Here is a 21,870-nt window from a genome sequence, read left to right as displayed (position 1 = left end):
ATATAAATTTCGTTTCCAATTTGTAGTCGTTCCAATTCCAAATAAACAGTCTACCGAACACTATACAACCCTACCAGCAGCTAATGGTCTATGCTGGCAATGCCCCCTAGTTGTCAATTATTTTCAATTTTACCTTCATAGATTTTCTTATTTGTGCTGTTATCGTTTTTCGGAGTATGGCTGCATTTGGTAAAATTGCGAATCGAGTGCTAAATTTGGCACCAAATTTGCGGCCATTACAAAGAAATCTTCACAAATTTCATAGTGCCAAAAGTGTGCCAAAGAATTATACAAAATATTTAGTGTTTGTGGGTGGTGGTCTAACTGCATTGATATGTACAAATTATCTCAAATCCGAACGTTTGGACGCTGCTTTTCGCATGCGAAAGGTAAATTATTGTGGGAAGAACGAATTTTCATACAAATATATTTCCTATATATTATTTAAAGCGGTAAGTTTTGTTAATTGTGATAGAATAAAATGTTTGAAAATTCGATTGATTCATAGAAGTCGGTTTTGGTCGAACGGATGCAATTGTGTGATTTATCACATCTATTTTTAGTTGCAAATTCGCTTTTTGACATTCATAACTTGTATGCTTCTTCTTTAATCAAGTCAGCTGGTTTTTGTTTTGGTCTATTCGTTAAGCGCCAATAAAAAACAACTACAAACATAAGCAACAAGTTGGGGTTATTGCACTTTTTTCAATGAACTCGTTTGGTTATTTTTGTTTTTTAACTACCTTTACTATATCAGGTATTTTGGGTATTCCATTTATGAGTTATATTCAAATTTCATAGATTTTTTTGTTGCCATCTTGTTAAGAAATTTCGATTTTGAATGGTCAGGTGTAGTCAAAGACATGAAATTGCTACTTAAAATGATTTTTTTTTTGACATTTTTTTGCCTGTAAATTACCACAGTTGAGGGGACGGAAAAGTTTTTGAAAAAATAAAATTAATAATTTTAAAAATAATGGCTGTTTGTGTTGATCCAGTTCGCACCGAGGCTCCTTGTGGTGACCATCAATAATCCCTGGATATTCATCTGCAATCAATCGGACAATAGAATTAGTTTTATTAATAGGTAATCTAGTACCCGAATCAAGTTTTTTTTAATTAACAAAGTGACGGCCTTACGAAATTGTTTTTCAGACTTTTGGGAAAAAAGCATTGTTTATAAAAAATCGAAATAAAACAAAATTCTACGATCAGACGCTGTTGTTGTTACCAGTTTTTTATGTTTTCAAAAGGCTGTATAAATTTCATTAAAATCTACCGTGTGGTTTTCGAGCTGTTGTGGTCAGTTTTGAGAAAAACCCATTTGAAGTTTTACACTCAATTTACGTAAAGTAATAAATTATGTTCCAGAACGCATGAGAACCTTTGTCTAATTATCGAATAACTCGAAAAGTATTTGTCGGACTTACTTCAAATTTTCAGAAAATATTTTTAAAGTATTATTCGTTAAGAAAATGCAAAAAAATTTAGTTCTAACGGTACCGTCTGACTTAATAATTAAATTAAAAACCAATCGTAACATTTTTGTCACATTTTAGTTTATATTTAATTTTTGTAAACATAGTCCTTTGTAATTCGTATTCGTTTATCATATTCATTTTGTGTAATAATTTCATCCGTAAAAGTTATTTAGACAAATTAATAATTTTTCTAACATAATTATTACTAATAAATTTATATCCGTTTAACCATGACATCATATTAGAACACAACCGACAATGTCAAGTTTACAAATTGTTTTTCAAAATCGTATTATACTCACCAAACCCATACCAATTTGTTCCGACCTGCAACAATTGAAAGCATATTGAATCATATTGAATTTGTTTGCGAGCCACCCAGAGTGTAAATTATGACGGCGCTTAATCCATGGCATCCCAATGTCAAAGCTGCCGGCGAAGATACATACAAACAATAGCACTCCCGCAAAGAGCAGTCAAAACAGAACTACATAATCAAGCAAATAAAATAGAATAATAATAACACTTAGCCACCCACACAGTGTCGACAATAGAACTTATCCCTCGGGGGAATACATTTTTAGTTTGGACTACAACTGACAGTTCAACAATATCACAAATGCCACAACAAATCTGTAAACAAATTCACTTACACACATTTGTAGGTATACATGGATGTACGCATGCAAGTGTTTATCTATTCATTATCAGACATGCTACTCAAATTTTGAATGGTATTAAATTTTGAATGATTTACAATTGGAGACAAAAGGCGGAGTCTAAATTGTTCGGCTGTCCTTTGCACAATGCTTTAAAACGCTTCAAAAAAAAAATCCCATGGTTGCTAAAGGTAGAAGGCGTCTCTCAGCTGTTGCCAACGACGATGATGAATACGTGTTTCTTGAATTGATTGTCGCGCCTGCCACCGTCGATTGCCACCTACAAAACAACCATAACCCAATATAGTGCCACAATAATAGTGGCATAAATTACTTTTTATTAAATATGTGTGTATGAATATGAATGCGTAGCATACATATATTAATGCCTTCATGTATTCCTACATGGCTGTTGAGTCGTCTGGCGTAGAGGATGATGTCACACAATTATAAAGAATTATCGCCGAAGGTCTGTGGTAGGTGGGTCCCGGTATGAATACAATTGCGATTGAAGGAGAAATGAATGAATGCATTTTAAACATATCGATCTATTTAACAAAGAAAATAATAATTAGTTATGTAAAAAAAAATTAAAATATGAGCAAACACACTTTAAACTCCTACGAGGCATCTATGGCAGGGTATACGAGTATAGTCATTGCTGAACGAGTGTGCTACGTTAATTTTTAAATAGATGTGGGGCTGTGGTGCGCATGCGTGACTGGCAAGAGTGCACGTGAATCACGAGTTGGCTTCTAATTAAGCTCTATTAGTTTGTAATTAGACCATATGATATTATTTTCAAGAGTGCTACAGAGATAGAAGAAATTTGTCTTATATTGTTGGTGTTTACATATTTTCAATACATACGAAATATATATTATATACAATACATACCGACGTTTATTAAATTTATTTGATTGAGGTGTGCTATTGCCTTCAAAATCATTGGTAGCGTGAAATGCATACCCAAGTTTTTCAGGTTGTTAACGCCAGATTTATTTATTGCTGTTGTTAAGTTTATGAAATTGATATTGACTGCTGCTTTATAGCAGTCAATAACAATGATAATAACTTTAATGATGCCAATAAAGATTGAATGAGGCAATATTAATGTAATGTGTTAATAATACTGAAATGTGGGAACATTATTGAACTTCGATTTCTAAAAGGAGTTGACAATAATAAAACAGATTCAAACTAGTCACTCAGTTGTTGAGATATCGCTCTGAAACCTGAAGACGTCCTTTACTTCCCAAGAAGCTGCTCATTTTTCAGAATCGCCGATATCGGACAACTATATCTTATATGGAGCTGTCATACAAACTGACCGATCAAACTCCACACCTTATATGGAAAGCTTTTTTATTTGACGAGATATCGTCACGAAATTTTACATGAATTATTGTGCAAGGCAAGGCTAAAATATGTAAAGAAATTTTCTAGATCACTATCGCTGTCATACAAACTGAACGAACTAAATCAAGTTCTTGTATGGAAACTTCTTTACTTGTGAAGGGTACTCTAGCTTCGGTACAACCGAAGTTAACATTTTTTCTTGTTCGAATATAATATTAAGACAGTAAATAAACCTATTTACCAATAAATTATTAATATTTATAATAAAACTTGAGGCCGTCCAACAACGTGGCTGTGAGAGAGGAAAATAATTTATATTTTGAATATAAATAAAATGTATTTACTTGTTTATTAATACGCACACATATACAAATTAACACAAACGTTGTTTTAAAGCCTACAATTTTGAGATCTATTCCTAAACCGAAGATAGTTTTTGCCTAAAATTGTCAAAATACGAAAACTACGATCTGCAATACAAACCAGTGACTCAAAAAAAAGTAAACATAATTTTATTTCAATACTTTTTCAATTGAAATAAACCCTTTTTTCTTAGCAATGCAGACGCACTTGGTTGCGTAATCATCAACTGAGATATAAATCTCGCATATATTTCATTTAAGAATTACAACATCTTCATACACCTTCTTTAGAATTCAGCGATTAATTACCAATGTATATATATATTTAAAATTTATCACACAGTTCCTTGCACATTCATCAATTCAACACCGTTCTTTAGTATATTTATAAAAACGGTTAGCAAACTGCTTTAATACTTTCTTTGTAAATATATGTGTTTGAAAAGTATAGAATTACCAATTTCGCCAGTACATTAATCAGCACAAGCGAAAACTGGTTGTGTGTAAAGGGCACATTGCATGTAAGGCATTTACGTTTACACTCCCTATAAATATTTATTTTTACTTTTGTATTTTTCTTTTCTTTATATATATATAGAGCGAAGATGAAAATTTGCTTAAGAAATTGACATCACGTGAGCGTCGCTTCATCAAGTTTGCATCGGTGGAATATCGTGGACAATTGTATATGACACCACAGGATTTCCTGGATTCTGTGGTCGAGCAGGAGCCTAGACGTAAGCGCAAAATGATGACAAAATAAATTAAATTATTATAATTGAAATTGTGTATCGATTGCAGCACGCCTGAAACGTCGTATGCTGACTGACCAAGACTTGCAGACCATAAAAGACAACACACCGCCTTTAAAAAAAGGCACAAAACTGTTATTTCGCACGCTAAGAGACAGAGGTAATATTGTTAGCAACTATTTTAGCGATAAAATCCAACAATCGTAATAAAAATATACATTTTTCTAAATTAATAAAACAAATAATAATACTAAAAATATTTTTTAGTACTAAATTGTTTCACTTAAATTTCAGGCATTGTTTCGTACACAGAGTATCTCTTCCTATTATCCGTTTTGACTAGTGAGTTATAAAATGTGTTTATCTACTAGCAAATAAATATGTACATTAAACAAATGTTTATTAAAGAACCCATTTCCGGTTTTCGCATTGCATTCAATATGTTCGACACTGATGGCAATCATCGCGTTGAAAAGGATGAATTTCTAGTGGTAAGTTAATTGTTTCCAGAAATTTTTCGTAAATGATCTGGCAGTGAAAGCGTTTAAATAATAGAATGCATTTTCGTATATAGAAATATATGTGCAACAAGCTGAAAGTTAGTGAATATGTTAAAAAAATTATTAAAAATAAAATACTAAAAGTGCTTATCGATCTGATGTGGACAAAAAAATGCTACAGACCAAAACTCCAAAACTCAAAAAAAAAATTCTTAATTCTTGATTTCGTGCTGCAACTTACCGTTTCGTTGAAAATCACGCAAAAAAAATGTTGAACTTTGACCTCGAGTATTTTCTTTGCCACCTAGCAGAACAATGAAGACTTTTTGAATCTTATTTTATATTATGTTTTAAAAATATTCACTAACTTTCAGCTGCTTGTAAATATACGTAACTTCACGCTTTTTTTCTGTCTAAATTGATCGAACATATATTTTATGAAAATGTTTTATGTTTTAAAAAATAAATTGTTGAAACAAAATAAATTTTTGCGTGTTTAAATGTAGATTACTATAATACGATTTTATTGACTGCGTATGACAATTTTTTTTCTAAATAATATTCAAAATGTTAAAATATATACTGCCTAAAAATTGCATTCTCTTATTTAAACACATCAAATTTATTAAACAACTTTATGTTAAAATTACTGTTTTTTTACAATAATTTAATATGATTAAGTTTAATTATAAATATAATTTGTTGTTTAGCTTCCATAACCTAATTTTATTTTTTGCTTTTGCTCTATATATTTTTTTTGTATACCTTTTCTTTTATTTTGTGCAGATTTTGAGAATTTTGGGTGGTACTTTCAAGCAGTCTAAAGTCGACGAAGAAACGCGTAAACTTGTAAGCATTTGTTCCTAAAAAAACATTTAAAAATCTATAAATACAACCAATATTATACATAGTAAGCGTAAAATTTTGTAATAAAAAGATTGTAATTAGTAATTTCTTAATTTTACGTTAGCCTGCGGTGGAGCATAATGAACTTCGAAATGATAGGTTAATTGCAATTGCTTTTAAATTCGCTGTCAAAGCCACATAAATATTAAATTAATTTTGTTTTTATCTTATTCGTAAATTTATTGGTTTAGTTGTTAAGTTTAATTTGGACTCAAGAAACTGCGGACGCAATATTTATCAAAGCTATAAAGAAAGCTACAGGGAGTACTAAAGAGGGAGAAGATGTAAGTCAAATATTTAGGAAAGTTTATTAAACTATTCTTTTTTGCTGTTATGTTTTAACTTATCTTTCTCTACATTATTTTGTTCAGTTGAATTTTATTTCAAAAAATGTCGAGTTGAGTTACAGTATACTTACACACACATATGCAAAATAATCGCTATTCTTGGCTTCTGTATTAGTACCGCTTAGCGCTAGCAATTTCAATAAGCAAAACTGTTTCACCTGTAAACACTGTTAATATAAGTAAATATTATACTAAGAAAGTTCTCGGCAAACACTACGAAAGAGTTGCAGCAGTGCTCAAACTTATTTTTGTTTTTAATTTTCACGCTTTATACGTTTTTTACTTTTATCTATATTTTTTTGTTTGTAGTTAACATTTTTGTTGTATTGTTATTTCATTTATGCTGTCGCATTCATATTTTTTGTGCCATTTTATTAATCGCATGATATTTGATTGTTTTTGTGTCAAAACTAACACGCTTGCAATAGATGGAACGTATTTTTAGTGGCGTCTGGAAGGGTAAACAGCAGCCCAAGGACGATAAGGATAAAAAGCAAACGAAAGACGAACCTATGAGACGTGCGCAGGTAACGTATTTGTGTGTGAAGTAAATAAATTGGTGTGGCATAAAATTGTTTGCTGTATATAAATTCTTTTGAATTAAGTTGAAAACTGTATTTAATTTATTGAAAATTTTCAGAGTTTGAAATGTGTTTATCTTGTCGACATAACCAAAAGTTGAAGTCATTTGACTTACAGACCAAATTTAATAAAATAATTTAAATATTGTGTGTATCTGTATGTATGTCGATTTATGTTATATAATTTGTGTACTATATAAATTTTTTTTTTTTAATATGTTGTCACCTAAATTTTCAAAAAACTAACTTAGAAATTTTGCTACCAAAAGCCGCATTGCTTGCTCTACATATTTGTGGGCCACGCATGATATTAAATGTCATTTAAACTTACTAACTGCTTGAAAATACTTTTTCAAAACTTAACACACCCAAATTTACCATTAAACTGTTTTGAGCGCACTAATGGCACAACAAACATTACCACAGGACGATTATATCGATGACGATGAGGGTCTGCAGCGCAAACATCGCATCGACACCACACTGCAGATCCATTTGTTTGGCAAGAAGGGCAATCAGGATCTCAACTACGATGGCTTCTACAAATTTATGGACAATCTGCAAACAGAGGTGCTCGAATTGGAGTTCAATGAGTTTTCCAAAGGCAATGTGGCGATCACCGAAAATGATTTTGCAAAAATTTTACTGCGTTACACCTATTTGAATACGGAGGAATATGATGCATATTTGGAGCGTCTAATGGATCGCATCAAAGAAGAACGTGGCATAACATTCGATGAGTTTCGTGATTTCTGTCGTTTCCTAAACAATTTGGAGGACTTTGCTATCGCTATGCGTATGTATACGCTGGCCGATCGTGCCATCTCACAAAGTACACATATTTGAGATTATTGATTTTATAAAATTATTTTCACAACTTTTCTGTTTGCAGGTGAATTCTCGCGTGCTGTAAAAATTTGCACTGGCTTCAGTCTTAGCAAACATTTAATTGACACAGTATTTGCTATTTTCGACGACAATGGTGACGGCATGCTGTCCTACAGAGAGTTCATAGCGATCATGAAGGATCGTGTACATCGTGGCTTCAAAGTAAGTCATTGGAAAGTACATGAGTACGATCTGGCAAATGATGAATTTATCGAGGCTTGGCGTCAACGCGTCTCTCGCCGCTTAGAATATTTCAAAGACGCCGAGTTATTCTCCTAAAACTGACTAACTTACATTTTAATTATCAAAATTTTATTGAAAACTTTTGAAATCAATTCAATTGTATACCGCTTAGCGCTGCATTTGAGTTCTCATTTCTTGAGCGCCATGTGCGCCATAGCGTTGTTTGTTCAAAACATTTCTTAACACCTTTTTGATACTAAAAGTGCATGGTGTTTCATTGTGTATCCATAACTGTTTTTTGTTCTGAATTTTTGTTTAGCCACATTTCTAATATTTACAATTTCATTTAATTATCTTCTTTTTTTAAACTGAAATGTGTGAAATCAGCATGAGCTTATATATGTATCTTGCTTTATATTGGTTTACATTTTAAAGTGCCCCAACATCCGCAACAAAAATGAAAATAGTAAATTTTTTCATTCAAAGTAAAAATAACTTTTATTCTACAAAATCTCATTACGCATTGCGTGTCTTATTTATAAATATACAATTGTTATATGCGCATATATTTGTGTAATTAGTTAAAAACCATTTGATAAATGCTGTCATTCCATTATATGTTTCGTAAAAAAAAATTAAAAACTCGAAATTCCTTGCTGATTTTTTTAATGAACATTAGAACATTGCCTATAATATTATACTCACTTTTTAGTCTTTATCATTTACATGCTTATTAATATTCATATACATATTTATAAATAAAAAACTAATCATTTTAAAATCTGATTTTTTTTTGTTTTATTGTTTGCAAATGTTATACTTCTACTATATTTAATTTATTTTTTCAATCACTGCCACATTGCCAACAATAATGCATGAGTTTTAAAAATCTTTATAGTTGTACGTATGTATGCACTACATATACTTTAGGGTGAGCAAAAAAAAAAATTTTTTTTAGATGCCGTGAAAATATCGTCCGAAATAACGAAAAAAAAATTTGGGAAAGTTTTATCTCTTTGAGGTGTTTTATATTACCTTAAGAGGCTATATTAAGTTTGCGACAACTCAGAAGGAAATGTCGGAGACCCTTAAAGGCAACCCTCAACAATGTTACAGTACTTAGCCGGATAAAAATCCTTATCCGTTCCGGCTACATAGACCCGACTTTCGTGGGAACAAGCCCATGTCCGTCTATCTGTATATACGCAAACTCAGTTCTTGAGATATCGATCTAAAATTTTACACACGTCTTTTTCACCCCAGAAACAACCAAATCATATTGAAAACTTTTATTTGACGAAATTTTTTCCCGAAAAATATCTTTTCGAAAACTAATTTGTAAAAGAACACAAATTTATTATTAAAGCGAATTTAGCGCTTATGAATTCAGGAGAATTGAATATGAAATTTTTGTATAGATACTTTTAACTCAAAACTCAAAAAATATAAATTTTTCGATGAGCTTTATCAGTACTTCCTTTTTGAAAATAACCACAAATTATTAAACAATGTCAAATGTTATATATGACACCTACATATGTATGGGAACATCGTAAATCAACAACATTTATGGGGTTACATGGGTTTCGTCGAGCAAAAAAACGCCCTATTTTCAATATTTTCTTTTTCGAAATGAAAGATTTTATTTAAACTTATTATTTCGAAGATACATATTTGATAAAGATTTTGCGAAATTTTCAAAGGAAAATATTCGAACTCGGTCATTACGACGTCATTTGCGCCAGTACCTCGGAAAAAAGGTGCTTCCGTGTTGACAGCAAAACTTCTGTCAAGATTATCGAAAGTAAAAAGCAAAAAAAACGTGTTTGAACTAAGACCATTAACTAGGTATTGGACGGAGGAAAAACAAATAAAGTGAAAATTGTATTTTTGACAGACGTTTTTCCAAAAAAATGCAAATTTTGGTGAAAATTTCTCGACGTTTTTTGTTCCTTTAAATAGTTTCGAAAAAAACGCGTATTAGGTGACTATAAAGCTGACCTCGAGCGCGCAACTTTTCAAAGCTGTAGCTCCAAAACTATTACCGGTATCAACATGAGAATTTAGAACAATATTCTAGAGATATTATAGAATTAAATAAGAAAATAAATTTTTTTTTGTTTTTTGTAGCCATGAAACCCATGTAACCACTTAATATATGTATGCGATGTGTGACTTAAAAGCGGTCGAAGCCTTTTTCTTTATTTAACTTGTGCTGTTTTTCATTCAATAAAATAAAATAATAGAAAATCTTTTCTTTGCAGTCCAACGCCAAATCGGAGGGCTGGGACGCTTTCCGGCACTGTGTGAAGCACGAAATGAAGCACGCCGAATCTAAGTAAAACGAAAGCAACAGCTTTTTCGATATGCTTTTTTTTTGAGTAAAACGCTGAACAACGAAAAAAAGTTTTTCGTTTTTTTTTTTTGTATAAAAGTCGTGAAAATACTAACAAACAAAAAAATACTAAATATGTTACAAACGAATGGCATAACATTCTAATTAATAATTAATTACAAAAGCAAATTAAATTCAAACAACTGCATATACGCCACAAAAAATATAAAAACTGCTTAAAAAGCCGCGTGCTGCAGGCTAGCCGAAGGTAGCTAGCAAATTGTGTATTATTTATGTATTTGTAAATGACTGCATTTATGTACTTATGTATATGTGCATATGCATGTATTTGTTTTTTTAAGTCAAAATTTAAGTAATTTTCAAACAAGTTGTACTTTTGCATAAGCAAAATAATTATTTTCGCGTTTAGTAAATTATTTTATGTATAACTTATAATATATATATATATATATGTATGTATAAACTTATTTATAATATCGTCATGTTATGTTTATGAGTTTGTTTAATTGTTTCAAATTGTATTTTTGTTGACTAATTTTATTAATTTTTTCTTTTTGCAAATGTTATTTGTTGAATGGTGAACGCAGTGCAGGCACTCCACAGCTTAATACTTATACAAACTATGTACACACATAAATACTTAAATATATGTATGTGCTAAATGAGCGTTTAAGCAAAGTTTAATTGTTTCAAAAAAACAAAAAACAAGATCATAAACAAATAAAACGTGCTAATAAAAAGCTATAATTGTTTTCTTTCAACTAAACTTTAATATTTATTTGGAAAAACAAAGTAGTGGTTACAGTTAGATATTTGGTTAAAATTGTCAGGGAATTTTTTTTTCATAAACTTAGACTAATTATAAAATAATAATGAAATATCATGTCACATAAAAGTGCATTTACAAGTGCATGCATAGACAAATAGCGGGCCATTTACATTGTTTATTTATTTATTTTTATTTATGTGTTTCTTAGTGTAATTGCAAGCGCTAAAATAAAACAATTTATCAATAAAGTATGTTGGTGCGACTTAATTATTCGAATTTTTTTTATCAAATATAAATATAAAAAATAAAAAATGGAATTTTAGAAATGTGAGTACATAGTTGCTCACATATATGCCGCCTTTATGCTACATATTTTATATGTATATGTATATATGTTAAATAAAAAATTTAAACACATTAATATTGTTTTCGCTTTAAACGCTTGCAATTGAAAACGCCTAAACAGTAAGCAACTATTTATTATAAATTTCTTAAATTTAACAATAAATGTTATCACAGACAAATTACGTGCATTTGACAGACACCTTTACTGATAACAAAGCAACAATATTTTTGCAGTCTACAGTAGAGCTGAGCATATGCCGTCGATTGTAGAAAAATATTAGCGCAGTATATATTTGCAAACAGTTAAGCAATTGATAAGCAACGCTGAATGTGCTGTGCTGGAAAAAAATGTACCAGTGCGGAATATTTTTTTTTACAGATAAGCAGACTTTCGCATTTTTTTAACATTCTGTTTTATATTTAAAGCTATAAATGAATTTTTATATTTATAATTATTTTACAAAACTGTAGCATTTTCGCTTAACTGTAGACTGTACATGCTGCATTTTCTATTGCACAATATAGTTTTTTTGTTCACTTTCTTAACAAACATTTTTATACAAAGTGATAGTATTCATTCCTAATGGAGTACATAAATTGTATACAATTAATATTTCGTTGAATACAAACATTTTATATGCGCACACAAAATAAATTTTATCTAGCATACCTAGTGCAACAAAATAAAAGTATGTTAATTAAACTGGGCAAGGCAAACTGTTTGAAGTTGCACTAAGCATGCGCAAATGTGTAAAACTAAAAGAAGAGATGTTCAAATGTGACTCTTTAGACGTAGTAGTATGATTTCTCAATTCAAGAGTTATTTTGCTCAAACTTATTTATAAATATTACACATGTATTAAAGCCGATCAAATTTACTGTTACAATTTTTAATATTTTTAATTTTGCAACATTAGATGTGCACATGTTTAATACGCAATTCCGCACCAACCTAACACATGTCAACCTAAGAGACGTGTTGTTTCGTAGAAGAAAGTCTGATTTGTCATTGCACTCCACTAGAAGAACGCAGCAATGTTCTCCAACTGCTCAACATTTTTACGTTATTTGTAGTAAAAACTATATAAATGTTTTTATAACTTATAAATTTAGACTAAAATTTTACACGCTAACGTTTTACTTAAAAATAGCATTACTTGTAGTTATCAAATATTACGGTTTAATGTTACTGCTCTTATTCATTCCTCAGTCGCCTGTTTGCCAGGCAATGTCCATGTGACGCTCTTATCTTTATTAACACCGTTATTCGCGTTGACATTTGCGTTCGAGTTTATATTGCCATAATTACGGTTCGTTGATTTGCTGTAATTCCGACGAAATTTGAAGTTGGCAAAGACATCACGCCTATTACCGTTGCCTGCGTCCTCCTCACTCTCCGCCGTCGTTGCGGCATTGGGTGTCGACATATCCAAATTTCTTTGCAAACCCACGCCAATTACCTCGGCATCCGCGGGTTTGCGAAAATTATAATTACCTTTACGCTGTTTTAATTGCTGCTGCTTGTCGGGTGTGCGCAGCAATCGTTTCGGACTGGCGCTTGCATCTTTGCTGCAAGCGCCAGTTTGTTTTAGCAAATGCTTCGGATCGTTTTGTAGCGATGAAAAGAGATTTTCATCCGCATCAAAATACCACGGACGACTGAAGTAGTAATCGGCATTATAGTAATGCCTGAAGATGGGCTCCTCGGCGCAAATGCTAAACGCATGATAGGCGTGTGATATCAACTCAGGAAATTTATTAATCCAATAGTTTGTGAAATCGTTTGGTATGCAGCCGAGCTTCTGCTGCACTTCCGGCGCCAATTCGTGGTAATGGTGTTTCTGGCAAACCAAAAAATACAAATGCAGTTGTAATCAAATGCATTGGACGAAAATATTATTGAACTCACTTTGTTGCGCAGCGCGCGCAACAGATCACGCACGCTGGCACCCATGTAGCCGCGATATTTGCGCAAATCCTCTGTTATGAGCGGATCGACGTGCGCATTCCAATCCTCGCGCACAATGCAGCGACCATTCTTTTCCAGCGACTTCAATGGCTCCACATGGAATTGCAGCTTTTCAACGCGGTCGCTGACATCCTGCAGAAAAGCCAATATCTTCTGATTATTCCAAAAGACTGGATGCGCACTTATGCAGCGCGCGAACGGGCGACTTTGCGCATCTTTGTGTATCATATCTGCTATCAGCTGTTCGGCAAGTATCTATAAAAGTCAAGCAGCAAACATGGTCATTAAAATCACCTAATAAAGACATACAGTTAGACATATGCAAAATGCATTGAACTTACAAACTTGCTGGCCTCCACCGGCATGTTCGCCTCATCATCGGTGTCCACTTTGAGTTTGAACAAATTATATTCATGTGTTAGTATGTTATGCTGTCGCTTGAGCGCATCACCAAACGCATGCTGGCCAGTGGAAAGCACATAATAGTAGACGCAGCCAAGTGAAAAAATGTCCACAGCGGTTGTCTGCACGGTAGAAAGCAAATATGTGCAGTTAATTTCGCGAATTCATGTACGCCTAACGTCCCCATAATAGTAGTAGCTCTACAACTTACCGTTCGCTGACCGCGCATCATTTCTGGCGCAATCCAACCGTCAGTGCCAGTCACGCCGGAGCGACGTGAAAAACTAGTCTTGCCAAAATTCAACTTCTTGCATAAACCGAAATCGGATATCATTACACGTACGGTGCCACTAACATCGGGCAGTGAAAGCAACACGTTTTGTGGCTTAATATCACGATGCACTGCAAACAATGAAATCACATATGTTAACCCCGTTAGCTTGTGCTTGTTGCAAAATTATAACACTCACCAATATTCAATGAATGCAAGTGACTGAGGCCGGCTGCCGCTTGACGTAATACCTCCCACACGTTGATTTGCTTGCGCAATTCAGCGCTTCGTTCGCCCTCTGTATAATCCTGCAAAGTGGCCGCGCAAAGCTCCACCGCTATGTAGCGAAATTGGCGATCTTGTTCGGTGCAAAAGTAACGCACCACATTCTCGTGCGCATCGCTTTCGCGCAGCAAGGCCACTTCACGATCGGCAAATGTGAAACATTCGGGCAGCAGTCGCTTTACCGCGACAGAGCGCTCCTCAAAAGTGCCTCTAAACACAAATGTACCCTCACAGCCTTTACCAAGCACTTCGTTCGAGTTGAAAGATATTTTGCCAACACGTATATTGCCCTCGCCCAAATCGATGAGATCCAATGCATTCACATTGCTGCTGCCGCTGCCACTCTTGTTCGAGGATGAGTACGTTTTCGAGCCGTTTTCACTTTGATTCTTCAATTCACGCATAGTGCTGCACATATACCAGAACATGGCGACCATAGCCAAGACCAAAACAATGAGAATCTGATGCACTTTTCCACTCGGATGTTCCATAAACCACTCATTGATGAATTTCTGTATTTTATTGCTATTCGCCAAAATGATTTTTTTTGTCTTATTAAAAGCAGTTGTCGTCTCTATTTGCATTTCAATTACAGGCTCAGTTTGTACTCCAATTTCGGCTGAATTCTTTTCGCTATTCGAACCTGTGATTATGCTATAGCCATTAGAACCGATAGTAGTGACATCGGGAAAATGATTGATTGTGGCTAAGCCCTGATTGTTGTCATCTTTCGACGGCGAGGGTGATATTTGTAAATTACTGTCACTGGGCATGTTGTAATGACCGAGCACAATGCCAGCATTTTGGCGTATCACATCATCGATGTATACCATTTTAGGATCTGAGTCGTCTGCGGAGTTGGGGCCATCTAATAGTTTTATTGGTAGGCTAGCCGAAATGCGTGGTGTGTCCTTATCTACCAGCGAGGGTAAAGCATATAAGCCATGACTGTGCTCACCCACATAAAGCGATTGACTGCAATACAAGCAAATATAAGAGAAGAGAAATATATAAATGTAATTCAATTCATTGTTATTAATATAATATAAATATTGCATTTGCTTGAACTTACAATAACTTTATTGTGTTGACATTGCCGGTTTTGGACTCCTCTATAATGGATTCGAAAGCCTCATCGGAGACTGTGGTAAAGGGCACGCTTAATAAACCTTCCGAGCCGAGTAGAAATGCGGCCACCACTGGACTTGTTAAATCGCGCTTCCACAAAAATTTACCGTTCTTTCTATCCAAAGTTACGATATTGCCATTCGATGTTGTGGTTAAATGCAGATATTCTAATGAAGTATAAAAGTGAGAATGTATATGTAGACATACGTTTGCTCTTTCCACTCAACTCACCATACTCCTTCGATATATCCGGCGTCATTGTGTGCGCGCTGTAATCATAGAAAGTGATATTCCACGGTTTAACATTTTTCCCCTTAGCCAAACTATCGTACATCATGACGGTGTACTGCGTGCGTCCTAAGTAAATCGAACGCGATGTACTATGCGCGGCCTTATTCTCACTTTCCTTTTTGTGTTCAGTAGCTTCGGAGGTATCCATGCCGAAGCCCATAACCGTTTTACGTTTACCCGACTTTGGATCGACCATGAACCAAGTGTCGCTTTTCTTTCCCGAATATAGTATGCCATCGGAGGAACGACATGGTGCGCTGGCCACTAACTGAGGTATAGTGTAGGGTAATTTCTTCAAGTTACCCATATCGCTAAGCTGATAAATGCTGCCATCACGCGGATCTGGCAAATATTGCGGCACCTCCACATTTTGTTCCTGGTCGGCACGTACCGGTGGATCTTTGAAAGAAGTATAAATTGTAAAAATAAATCTACAAATTACCAAGTATGTATTTATATAGCTTCCCTATAAGCAGGAAAACTTTATGTTTTTAAAATGTAAATACTTTCCGTATACAAGTACATATATATTGTTGACAATTTTTGGCCAAAACAACGAAAAAAACGCACATACATACAAAAATGCTTATTCAAACATATGTGTCTATGTGTGTCGCAGATAAGTTTAAAGTTCATTGCCATTGATTTTGCAAAAATAAGGTTAATTGCAGATATCTAACGTCCATTCATTTTGTTTCGTCGTATAGTCTACAATAACAATAAAACCAAAACAACAACCAATGAACTAATATAACTACGCCTATGACTAGGCGTGATATTAGCCAAATGTGAGTGTCTGAAAATTGTAATGTCTATAAAGAAAGCAAAGTTTAAAATTTTGCAGTAAAATGTATTATAGGGCAGATATGTATGAATACATAAAACAAGTCCATAAGTTTTCAATCAGAGCTAACATGTGTGTGATTTTTGCCACGCTGCTTGATACGGTCGGTGGAAATGTCGTTTATAATCGTGCGATACACATTTAAACGCGACGCATAATGTATGTATATACCTCCGCACATATGTACATGCAGCTACATAGTAAATTGTTACTATATTATTTAGGTGTTAGTGTACACATATTTTTAATAGTTTTTCGCTTTAGTTGAACACATAAATAATCCTAACAAAGTGCCGTAAATTTTCAAAATGTATTTAGCAACAAATACTAGCACAGTTCTAAGAAGTTTTAATTTCTAAAGATAATTGTCAATGCCGGCACAAACCGCGGTGTTTGTTTTTTGCCTTTTGTTTTGTGCTTATACTTAAATGACTAACTTGTTTCATTTTGTTTTTACCTAACAACGCTTTTAAAACAATTATGTCGAAGTGTATGGGGTGTGAATTTCTCTTATCAGTATTATGATACAATGTACCACATCGGCAATAATTCGAAGAACTGAAATAAACTTCTACACATTGTTCTTACACGTATACATTTTCAAATGACTTAAAGGGGGAAAAGCATGACATGATTTTCCTTTTTTATGGATGCATATTTGTAAACATATGGAGGCCATTATATGCATACATAGCACTTTCGTATCAACTTACGGTAACAAAAATAATAATTCAAAAATCTGTTTTCTGGGTTTGTGGTTAAGCTGCTGAAAAACACATGACATATTTTGTCATAGCGAAAATATGCACAGAACAGAGCAAATTCATAATTTTAATACGTATTAAAATTACCTACAAATTTTTATATAAAACCGTAATTATACCAAAATATTTTAGTTTCATAATTTCTGTACTCTATGCGCTTCTCTTTTAGGGCTTAACAGTTGCAAGATAAATTGTTAATAAATTGTTGAGCGTGTTGCAAGTTACAAGGTACTGGTTGTAAAAAGTAAGAATATAAAATAGCAAATAATATGGATTGCTTATACATACGAGTGTTAAATATAAAGGTGCCTTGAAAGTTCTTATGCATAATTTAAAGACGGTGCCGGGACTAAATGTTTTTAATTGTGGGAAACTAACAGCTGACCATCGAGTGATCGAAAATTTACAATTATTTAAAATATATAAAGTAACATTTCCCTCGTTGATATATCAACAAATTCTTTTTTTTCCAACTACACGAAAAGTTTTTTATACCCAACTAATAACAACATTAAAATATTCTTAATCTGTCGCGAAAAAACCATTGTTACGAAGCACCACCCACTGGTAATTACCGTCTGCTATGGTCCAACGAATTTCACTTGTTATTGGATCGATTGCTGTTAATCCGCCCCCTAATGTAGAGAAAACCATTAATGTTTCTTCATCTCTGGCCAAATCAGTGCACGCCTATTAGATGAAATTAGAAAAATAATACATGAATTTTAATCAGTGGCGCCACACCAACACCTACTTCTCTCATCCGATACGCGCGTAATTGGTCGGAGGCGTCGTTATCCTTTGTAGTAATATTACGATTTTCATTTTCCTGTGTTAAATTTTGTGCATTTGTTACTGCTTTTATTTTACTTTTAACTGGTGTTTTTGCCGACACCGCGGCTGATGCAATCAAAATACACAATCCGAAACAAATTGCGACGTTCCACCACGACCGCGACATTACCAACCACCGACACTTCATTTTCTTTTCCAAAATTTACTCTCTTTTCCACACTCTTTGCCACTTTATTACTTTCATCACTTTCTTAAAAAATAATTTGTGCATGAAATTAACAATACATTTTCCGTATTTCAATCAGCTTTTTATTTCCTTTGCCACTGCACATATTTCTTCAAAAATTGAAAAATCTAGAAAACTTCGCCACTGTAGAATTCCAATTGAAATTGTCAAATATACTGAAGGAGGAACATAAGAAGAAACGATACGGAAAAAATCGAAAAAGAAACGGGTTGCTGAGTCGCAAAAATGAATTAGAAATTCACACTCACTTATTTAAACAATTTGACAAGAGTTTAAAAAAAATTTTCATAGCAATTAATTTCATAACAAAATTCAATATTTAGAAATAAAAAAAGGTTTAATTAAAAAATTTGATAATAATTTACTCTGCTGCAAAGGTAAATTACTTTGCTACATATCTAACTACATAATTGTCCAGATACAATATTAATGCGACCATTTGGTTACCAGTGTTGAACATCGTTTGACCGGTTTTATTTTGCTCTTCGTGTGAGTTTATTTTTTAAAATTTGTCAAGCTCATCGTAGCCCTTTGTTGTGAAAATAAATTTTTATTTTTCTATTAGAAGGTGTGTTATCTAATATTTTATTATTTGTTTGTCCACACAATGTCATTTAATTTATATAGCATCATGAGCCGATATTGGATTCCCCTACTTAACATATTTCTATTATTTAGGTGTATGAGCAATGAAAAACGCAATTCATGGTGCCTTATTCGCTCTCTTGGCTTTACCAATGTTTATGGAGGGCGATGCGAAGAAATTGAAGTTTCCAAGAAGTTTTATAAATCCTTACCCACGATTCCAGGAATATAGTGATGGAGGCGATCCTGGTGAACCACTTTTTCTAACTCCACTTATACATGACCCAAAAATACCTAAGGAGCAAGTTCGACAAAAAGCGGCAGTTCTTGGCAGTCAATTCCACAAAGTGGAAAGCTATTCCGGCTATTTAACAGTGGATGTGGCACGCAAATCCAATATGTTCTTCTGGTACTTCCCCGCAGAGGAAAGTCCTGATTATGCTCCTGTAGTTTTGTGGTTGCAAGGAGGACCGGGTGCATCTTCTTTATTTGGTTTATTTGTGGAAAATGGACCCTTTGAGTTCGACTCACACGGACATCTACAAAAACGCAATTATACTTGGAGTCGCTCGCATAATCTTATTTATATTGATAATCCAGTTGGGACCGGTTTTAGCTTTACTGGCAGCGATGATGGTTACGCTCGCAATGAAAAAGATGTCGGACGTAATCTACACGAGGCAGTAATGCAATTATACGAACTTTTTGAATGGGGAAATTCGAGTGGATTTTGGATAACGGGAGAATCTTACGCAGGGAAATATGTACCAGCATTGGCTTATCATATTCACTTGATGCAAAATGCAGTTGACACGCGTGTTTATATCCCGTTAAAAGGCTTAGCTATTGGTAATGGGCTCTCTGATCCATTGCATCAACTCAAATATGGTGATTACTTATATCAATTAGGATTAATCGATGATCATGGTTTGAATCGCTTCCATATAGAGGAAGAGAAAGGTAAAAAATGTATAGAAAATCACGATATGGATTGTGCCTTTGAGGTATTTGATGGTCTTATCAATGGTGACCTTACCAATGGATCTATTTTTCATAACCTTACTGGTTATAACTATTACTACAACTATTTAAAAACTCACAGTGACTTGCCGAATGATGTGCTTGGAAATTTTATACAGTCGTCAACAACACGTCGAGCCATTCACGTAGGCAACAATACATTCCATGATTTAGATAAAGAAAATAAAGTAGAGAAGTTCTTGAAAAAAGATGTAATGGACACGGTAGCACCATGGATAGCAGAACTTTTAAAGGACTATATTGTTTGTATATATAGTGGACAGCTTGATATAATTGTGGCGTATCCTTTGACTCGTAATTACCTGATGCACCTAAAGTTCGCAGATGCAGATAAATACAAAATAGCCGAGCGTAAAGTTTGGTTTGTGGAGGACGAAATTGCAGGATATGCCAAACATGCCGGTCATTTGATTGAAATATTGGTGCGCAATGCCGGGCATATGGCGCCTGGTGATCAACCGAAGTGGCTGGAATGGATGATTAATCATTTAACGCACTACAAAAAAGTCGTATAAATTTCCAAATGCGACCGCACAAAATTCGCATATACTTACAAATATTTTTCTAAAAACTATTATATAAATAATGTAGGATTTTATTCATCCAAAGAATTGAAATTGTTAACAAAAAAAATTAAATATTAATAAAGGAGGGATAACCAAAATTCAACTGTTTTCGCTCGCTGTCAACTCCTTTGATGCTTTCATTCCCTTATATTGACGTGCCACTAAAAATAGCTCGGCAGAATCTGATCGACTTGATTCTGGTTTTACACGTTTAACGTGCTCGTAAAATCGTCTCAGGTCTTTTTCCAGTTTGGATACATCACCATTCGCCCACAATTTGACTACTAAATGTGCATTTATAGCAGACATTGCCAATGCAAATCGCAGCACCGAATAGCATAAGCTCATAATATTCTCTTGATCTAACATTCGTACTCCCGTTGCATTGGGTGCCATATCTGAGAGCACACAATTCACTTGCCGGCCGGCTAATACCTCTCGAAGACGCTGTTGTGCAATGGCTGTTGTGAAATCCATGCCTCCGAAAATAATAGCACCCTTTAAATGCGCAATATATAGGTTAATATCATTGTGTGTTATAACCAAAAACTTACCGGCACGGCATGGAAATGTAACAAATCAATGCTAAAAACTGCACCTTTATTATTAGCCTCTTTGGTGCCATTGGCGTTCGTACGATCGACCGCTACTTGCGTCCAACTGCCGGGTGCCGCTCCGCAATCAAGCACAGTATCGCCTGGTTTAAGTATTTTAAATCTATTATCAATTTCTATGAGCTTGAATGCACTACGGCAACGAAGATTCATCATTTTAGCTTTCTCCACATAAGGGTCGGCTAGTTGTCGTGTCAGCCATTCTTGGGAACTCTTACTCTTTCCCTTTAGATTACGTGGTATTTGTTTAGCTAAATAATTTTGTGTGCTGAAAAATCTCATACAATCTTTCGTTGGAATATTCATGGTTTATTTACTTTAAATATCCGAACAAATAGTTCACACAGCTGATATTGTTTATAATACGATGTCCAGTAAGTAAATATTTAAGTAAGCCTAAGGAACACAGGTGAAAGAAAACAAAAGGTTACATGAAGCTTATATAATTGTAGAGAAATATAGCACATAATTTAATTATTATTTCTATTTCTAAAGTTATTATTTTGGTGCACCCTGTATCACATGAATTCAAATAACCGCAATTTTTTAGAAGATTCTTCTAAACGGAAATTTTTGTCTC

The 21,870-nt window shown here is 33.8% G+C and overlaps 4 protein-coding genes across 13 annotated transcripts; 2 read left to right on the top strand and 2 right to left on the bottom strand.

Annotated features, from left to right (window-relative positions):
* Positions 1–137: 137 nt before the first annotated feature.
* Positions 138–11,121, top strand: MICU3 (Mitochondrial calcium uptake 3). Of its 8 annotated transcripts, XM_036377605.2 has the most exons (11): positions 138–389; positions 4,460–4,598; positions 4,663–4,773; positions 4,908–4,955; positions 5,022–5,104; positions 5,900–5,962; positions 6,211–6,303; positions 6,795–6,893; positions 7,374–7,779; positions 7,840–7,997; positions 10,283–11,121. In XM_036377605.2, the coding sequence occupies exons 1-11, from the start codon at positions 177–179 to the stop codon at positions 10,358–10,360; spliced, it is 1,491 nt and encodes a 496-aa protein (XP_036233498.2). In that variant the 5' UTR covers positions 138–176; the 3' UTR covers positions 10,361–11,121. The 8 variants fall into 8 exon arrangements, with proteins under 8 accessions (XP_036233498.2, XP_036233500.1, XP_014088861.3 ...); XM_036377607.2 differs by lacking the exon at positions 6,211–6,303; XM_014233386.3 differs by lacking the exon at positions 10,283–11,121 and having other exon boundaries at positions 7,840–8,804.
* Ire1 (serine/threonine-protein kinase/endoribonuclease Ire1) lies at positions 11,122–18,644 on the bottom strand. The gene is made up of 9 exons (XM_014233405.3): positions 18,197–18,644; positions 18,018–18,132; positions 15,775–16,233; positions 15,488–15,710; positions 14,330–15,390; positions 14,071–14,261; positions 13,799–13,981; positions 13,398–13,712; positions 11,122–13,329 (listed from the first exon to the last, which is right to left on the bottom strand). Exons 1-9 carry the CDS (start codon positions 18,422–18,424, stop codon positions 12,688–12,690), a joined length of 3,417 nt encoding a protein of 1,138 aa, XP_014088880.1. The 5' UTR covers positions 18,425–18,644; the 3' UTR covers positions 11,122–12,687.
* LOC106616648 (venom serine carboxypeptidase) lies at positions 17,650–20,774 on the top strand. Of its 3 annotated transcripts, none has more exons than XM_014233407.3 (2): positions 17,650–17,670; positions 19,163–20,774. In XM_014233407.3, the coding sequence occupies exon 2, from the start codon at positions 19,174–19,176 to the stop codon at positions 20,623–20,625; it is 1,452 nt and encodes a 483-aa protein (XP_014088882.3). In that variant the 5' UTR covers positions 17,650–17,670; positions 19,163–19,173; the 3' UTR covers positions 20,626–20,774. The 3 variants fall into 3 exon arrangements, with proteins under 3 accessions (XP_014088882.3, XP_014088884.3, XP_014088883.3); XM_014233409.3 differs by lacking the exon at positions 17,650–17,670 and adding an exon at positions 18,863–18,973; XM_014233408.3 differs by lacking the exon at positions 17,650–17,670 and adding an exon at positions 18,912–19,052.
* Positions 20,685–21,683, bottom strand: Mrm2 (Mitochondrial rRNA methyltransferase 2). The gene is made up of 2 exons (XM_036377714.2): positions 21,231–21,683; positions 20,685–21,174 (listed from the first exon to the last, which is right to left on the bottom strand). The coding sequence occupies exons 1-2, from the start codon at positions 21,594–21,596 to the stop codon at positions 20,776–20,778; spliced, it is 765 nt and encodes a 254-aa protein (XP_036233607.2). The 5' UTR covers positions 21,597–21,683; the 3' UTR covers positions 20,685–20,775.
* Between the last annotated feature and the right edge of the window lie 187 nt (positions 21,684–21,870).

The sequence above is a fragment of the Bactrocera oleae genome, chromosome 2 (assembly GCF_042242935.1).
Source record: "Bactrocera oleae isolate idBacOlea1 chromosome 2, idBacOlea1, whole genome shotgun sequence".
Lineage (NCBI taxonomy): Eukaryota > Metazoa > Arthropoda > Insecta > Diptera > Tephritidae > Bactrocera > Bactrocera oleae.
This window is presented reverse-complemented; position numbering and strand designations above follow the sequence as displayed.

Excerpts from the sequence above, each read along its gene's own strand:
- MICU3 (XM_014233386.3), top strand. The coding sequence starts at position 177 with ATGGCTGCATTTGGTAAAATTGCGAATCGAGTGCTAAATTTGGCACCA. Across the intron at positions 4,774-4,907 it reads TCGCACGCTAAGAGACAGAG|GCATTGTTTCGTACACAGAG; the intron begins GTAATATTGTTA and ends CTTAAATTTCAG. Across the intron at positions 5,105-5,899 it reads AAAAGGATGAATTTCTAGTG|ATTTTGAGAATTTTGGGTGG; the intron begins GTAAGTTAATTG and ends TATTTTGTGCAG.
- Ire1 (XM_014233405.3), bottom strand. The coding sequence starts at position 18,424 with ATGAAGTGTCGGTGGTTGGTAATGTCGCGGTCGTGGTGGAACGTCGCA. Across the intron at positions 14,262-14,329 it reads CTTGCATTCATTGAATATTG|TGCATCGTGATATTAAGCCA; the intron begins GTGAGTGTTATA and ends CATTGTTTGCAG. Across the intron at positions 13,713-13,798 it reads CGGTGGAGGCCAGCAAGTTT|ATACTTGCCGAACAGCTGAT; the intron begins GTAAGTTCAATG and ends TGACTTTTATAG.
- Mrm2 (XM_036377714.2), bottom strand. The coding sequence starts at position 21,596 with ATGAATATTCCAACGAAAGATTGTATGAGATTTTTCAGCACACAAAAT. Across the intron at positions 21,175-21,230 it reads TACATTTCCATGCCGTGCCG|GGTGCTATTATTTTCGGAGG; the intron begins GTAAGTTTTTGG and ends GCGCATTTAAAG.
- LOC106616648 (XM_014233407.3), top strand. The coding sequence starts at position 19,174 with ATGAAAAACGCAATTCATGGTGCCTTATTCGCTCTCTTGGCTTTACCA.